The 5,000-nt window shown below is 45.3% G+C and overlaps 1 protein-coding gene across 1 annotated transcript in view; it reads left to right on the top strand.

Annotated features, from left to right (window-relative positions):
• Nucleotides 1–5,000, top strand: part of LOC308287062 (calmodulin-binding transcription activator 1-like) — a gene marked incomplete at both ends in the record, with an annotated part of 140,611 nt that overhangs the window by 79,404 nt on the left and 56,207 nt on the right. Inside the window, one exon of the mRNA XM_080728183.1 lies at nucleotides 2,944–3,079. Within this exon, the coding sequence (XP_080584309.1) occupies nucleotides 2,944–3,079 (136 nt within the window). The remainder of the gene's footprint in view (nucleotides 1–2,943; nucleotides 3,080–5,000) is intronic.

Raw genomic sequence — 5,000 nt, 5'->3', positions numbered from 1 at the left:
CAGCAGTGGGTCTTATCATCTTATCATGTATGTTATCACCCTGCAACATGTGTGTGTGTGTGTGTGTGTGTGTGTGTGTGTGTGTGTGTGTGTGTGTGTGTGTGTGTGTGTGTGTGTGTGTGTGTGCGTGTGTGTGCGTGTGTGTGTGTCACTCCCACCGGGCCTATAGTATAGGAGCTGAGAGGCTATTTTTCCAACTGTGCATGCTGATAAATCACACCCTACTGAAATATTAACATGTGGGGAGTGTGTGTGTGTTTATGTATGATCGTCGGTGCGCGTGTGTGTGTGTGAGATAGAGACGGAGAGAGAGAGAGAGAGAGAGAGACTCTCACAGCCTATACTATACTCTCTCTCTCTCTCTCTCTCTCTCTCTCTCTCTCTCTCTCTCTCTGCAGCAGTCTCAGTTCATGTTGCCAAAATGTTTCCAGTTTGCCAGCTGGTTCACTGTCCCTGTCGTTGAATATTTCCTCTGACATCTTTTTGTGTGTCTCAACTTTGCCAAACCAACACACACACACACACACTCTCTCACACACAGATGATTTAAAATCTCCCAGCTTGAGTTTCGAAGGTCACACCAACCCGCTTGGTAGCTACTTGGTATAGCTAATGTGGAAATGGACAGCTTGAATAGATTTTTTTCCCCCCTGTAGGAGCTAACGGTAACATGTGATGATTTTTAACAGTAAATAAAATGATTTGATTTCAAATGATAGTAACTGGTCCACCCAGCACTACTATAGGCTTAATTCAATCTGCTGGCGTGATCCGATCATGTCAGGATAACTGAGAACACAAAGACGCTCTGACCAGTGTTGGAGCACAGGTGAAACCAAACCAAACCCAACCCTATACGGCAGGGGTCTTCAACGTGTTCAGGCCAAGGACCCCTTAGCTGAGAGAGAGAGAGATGAAGCAGGGACCCCCACAACCTGTTCATAGATTCCATATAGTTTCATCGTTTGACAGCGCAATCATCGGTGTATTTTCGATTCATGTTAATGTGTGTTTTCAGATATTTAACCACTTGAAGTACTGCTTGTAGTACTGCTACTGCTGGCAAACATGCCTCCACCACCCCAGCCTCCACCTTATAGTCTTGAATTACTCAAGCGTTTAAACTGAATGTTGAACTGTGCGTGGCTCTAAAGTAAACTGGAATTCAATTTTTGCATGGCTCTAAACTGAATTCAATGTTCTATGCTGCCCTACAAAGGCAGAGTGCAGTAACTACGTTTTCGAATTTCACCAAAAAATGGGTTTAAAAGTGTTACAGCTTATCAGCCAAATGATGGCAGGGGTAGGCAAGGATTCTTGTCTTAAAATCTACGTGTAAAATTACATCCTGCACATAATTCGACTGGGTAGGCAGTCTGGGAGATAGGTGGGTTATTGCTCTAATGATCATAGTCCTGATGTGAAGGAGAAAACAATCAAAATCGATTGAAAATATAACATTTTGATGTGGTGTCACATTTAAACTTAATGTTGACATGGCACATTTACTAGCAAGAAAATAAAATCATGGCACTTCATATCAAAAATCACACCCGTGTGAAGTGGAGCTGTGTGTGTGTGTGTGTGTGTGTGTGTGTGTGTGTGTGTGTGTGTGTGTGTGTGTGTGTGTGTGTGTGTGTGTGTGTGTGTGTGTGTGTGTGTGGATCATGTGTACCGATTTTTGTGACATTTGAAGAAAATATGTAGGAAAAGGAGCAAAAAGTGTGTTTTGGAGAAAATTCAAGATGGCGGAAAATCTATCATGACGCAAATGGGCGTGGCCTATATGGGGAGATGCGTCATGACCCAAGGAATCCAGGGAAAAAATATTTTTAATTTTCCGACCTACGGTTCAAGAGTTACAGGCCAAAACGTAAAGTGGGGTGTTATGGCGCCACCATGCGGCCAAATGACACAATTATTTTTTATTTAATCCTTGAAATCATTATGAACCTCCTCTCCAAGTCTTGAAACTCTAGCCCCTATGGTTTGCGAGAGACAAATAATTGAATGTGAGTTTTTGCGATTCCCATTATAAGTCAATGGGGAAAATTAATTCACTAATAAATTAATATCAATTAAACTATAGAACCTTTCTCTTAGAAAAGTAATAGCCCATGATTCCCGAGTAAGCCGGTCGATTTGACATATGGCGCGAGTGTGTGGTGGCAAAACTGTGGGACTAGTGGCGTGCCGAAGTTTAGGAAGTTCAGGCTACATACACACACACACACACACACAGACACACAGACACACACACAGACACACAGACCCACACGGCCACGTATAGGGAGCCTGTGCTTCACACAGCTCCAAAAAGGTTGCTGACCCGGCGACCCCTGTTCTATGGATTTAGTGTTAAAATGCATTCACGTTTGCATGACTCAAGTATTCTGATTAAATGTCTTACAATGGGCCCGCTCTTGTATACCTGTGGGGGGTTCAGCACAGCATTCCCTGATTTTGCAAGCAGGCTGCTTGACAACATTTAGGGAACATTTTTTCTATTGATTACTCACGCCATGGAGACTTGAGTTCCATAATGTTTTTAGTTTTTTTGTCGCATTCCTACAATCATTTTATTACAATAAATGTACACCAATTGATTCTGGATGGGGACCCAAATACATTTGGGTTCCCATCCGGAATCAATGGGGGTAAATTTACTATATCCAAAATGTTGTCTTAGGAATGCGACAAATACAAAAAAATATTATTCAACTCAAGTCTCCTTGGCGTGAGTAATCAATAGAAAAAAGTCATTTTGAGGGTGAACTACTCCTTTAAAGAGCGGAGCCATTAACGCCAAGTTGAACTGTATTCCATTTGTTGCAATAAACTGTTCAATCATGATATGAGTGGTCCTGACTGAACTACCATAGTTAATGTATAACCCCCCCCCCCCCCCATCCCTATCTGTCTGTGCTCCTCTCTGTCTGTCAGGCCCCAGAATGGCTCCATGATCCTCTACAACCGCAAGAAGGTGAAGTACAGGAAAGATGGCTACTGCTGGAAGAAGCGTAAGGATGGGAAGACCACCCGAGAAGACCACATGAAGCTCAAGGTCCAGGGGGTGGAGGTCAGTGGTCCACACACACACACACACACACACACACACACACACACACACACACACACACACAGTGTGTAGGATAGTGTTTAAAGTGTGGCCAGGGGACCCCCAGGTGTCCTTGAGAGAGTTCCAGGGGGTCCCCAGCTAAATTATAGTAAGTTAGGAACCAAATGGACCCTTATGTGTGTGTGTAACTCAGGGTTCCTTGACATGAAAGTTTGAGAACCACTGGTGTAGGAGACATGCCGACTCCATGTCACAATTTGTTCGGAGGCTGTGCGATGTTGTGGCCCTCGGCTTGGTACCCTAGACATAATTTGGCCCTCGGGGAAAACTAATTGGGGAACCCTGCTATATGTCATGTCAGAGGCGTCAATAATGGGTATGGCAAGGTATGGCAGCCGCCATACCTTGGCCCCAGGGGGGGAAAAATGAATGTGCTTCTTAAAATAAATTCACGAATGTCTCTATGACTATCTGTGTTGATTGTTCCGTTATAAAATTACTTTAAACTAACTACAAAGCAAATTAGAACAAAATGATTGCTTTCACCAGGTATTATATTCTTATATTCTACACCTATCCCCCTATCTTGATAAATTGTATATTCCCCGCCCGGTTCAGTAGGTCAGCACAGGTGCAATGTATTATTGTTAATTAGCAGCAGCTGCAAATGTTTTCAAGCGTGGCAGTTAGTTGTGTACTTGCCTGCGGTAAAATAATACTATCCACTGATAGTAATCGTCATTATCATGCCTGTTGCTAAGGTACCGGTATGGCAACATGACTGGTGTCGAGCATGCGCGTGAAAACACGCATGCTCGACACGCATGCTCGACACGCATGCTCGACACCAGTCATGTTGCCATACCATAGCTTTTGCTGAACTGACGCCACTGCGTCATGTCCTAGTATGAGCCCATAGGGTGAAGAGGATAACTGTCATGTGATTCCCTTGTTTGACCCGGCTGAAACTCAACATGTGTGTCACCCGGCGAAGGAATGGCGGATTCGGCCAAAAAAAAGAAAAAAAACAAGCCCAAAGCCCTTATAATAAGCAGATTTGGCAACACCACAAACAACAACAGTTCTCTTGTGTCATTGAGTGTTGTCGTCAATCCTGTCTTTATGTCCTTCACCTTTTTCCTCAAACTGGCTGGATTCACACGGCTGTTTGTCTCTCTCACGCGTGCGCGTGCACACATGCACTTGCTCTCCTTACTTTTTTCCCCTCCCAACCACCTTGTCTCTCTATCCCTTCCCTTCTCTCTCTCCATCTCCCTTCCCCTTCCCCTCTCTTTCTCTCTCTCTGTCAGTCCTCTCTCTCTCTCTCTCTCTCTCTCTCTCTCTCTCTCTCTCTCTCTCTCTCTATCTTTCTCCCTTTGTGTTTGTGTGTCTCTCTCTCCATGTCCCTGTGTAGTCTCTCTCTCTCTCTTTCTCTCTCCCTCACTGTGTGTCAGTGTCTCTCTCCCTCTCTCTCACTGTGTGTCAGTGTCTCTCTCCCTCTCTCTCAGTGTGTGTCAGTGTCTCTCTGTCTCTTTCTCTCTCCCTCACCCTCAGTGTGTGTCAGTGTTTCTCTCTCTCTCTCTCCCTCAGTGTGTGTCAGTGTCTCTCCCTCCCTCCCTCCCTCCCTCTCTCTCTCTCTCTCTCTCTCTCTCTCTCCCTCAGTGTGTGTCAGTGTCTCTCCCTCCCTCCCTCCCTCCCTCTCTCTCTCTCTCCCTCTCGCTCAGTGTGTGTCAGTGTCTCTCCCTCCCTCCCTCCCTCCCTCTCTCTCTCTCTCCCTCTCCCTCAGTGTGTGTCAGTGTCTCTCTGTCTCTCTCTGAAGGATAAGAGTGCATTTGGCCTCAGGCCAGGAATGATGTCAATGCCTCCTTCAGCAGAACAGAGAGGGGGTATCGATCCAGTCTCAAGGCAACGTCAGTGCGTG

The sequence above is a fragment of the Nannobrachium achirus genome, assembly GCF_963921795.1.
Source record: "Nannobrachium achirus genome assembly, chromosome: 6".
Taxonomy (NCBI): Eukaryota; Metazoa; Chordata; class Actinopteri; order Myctophiformes; family Myctophidae; genus Nannobrachium; species Nannobrachium achirus.
The sequence above is the reverse complement of the archived record's forward strand: the minus strand, read 5'-3'. Positions and strand labels throughout refer to the sequence as shown.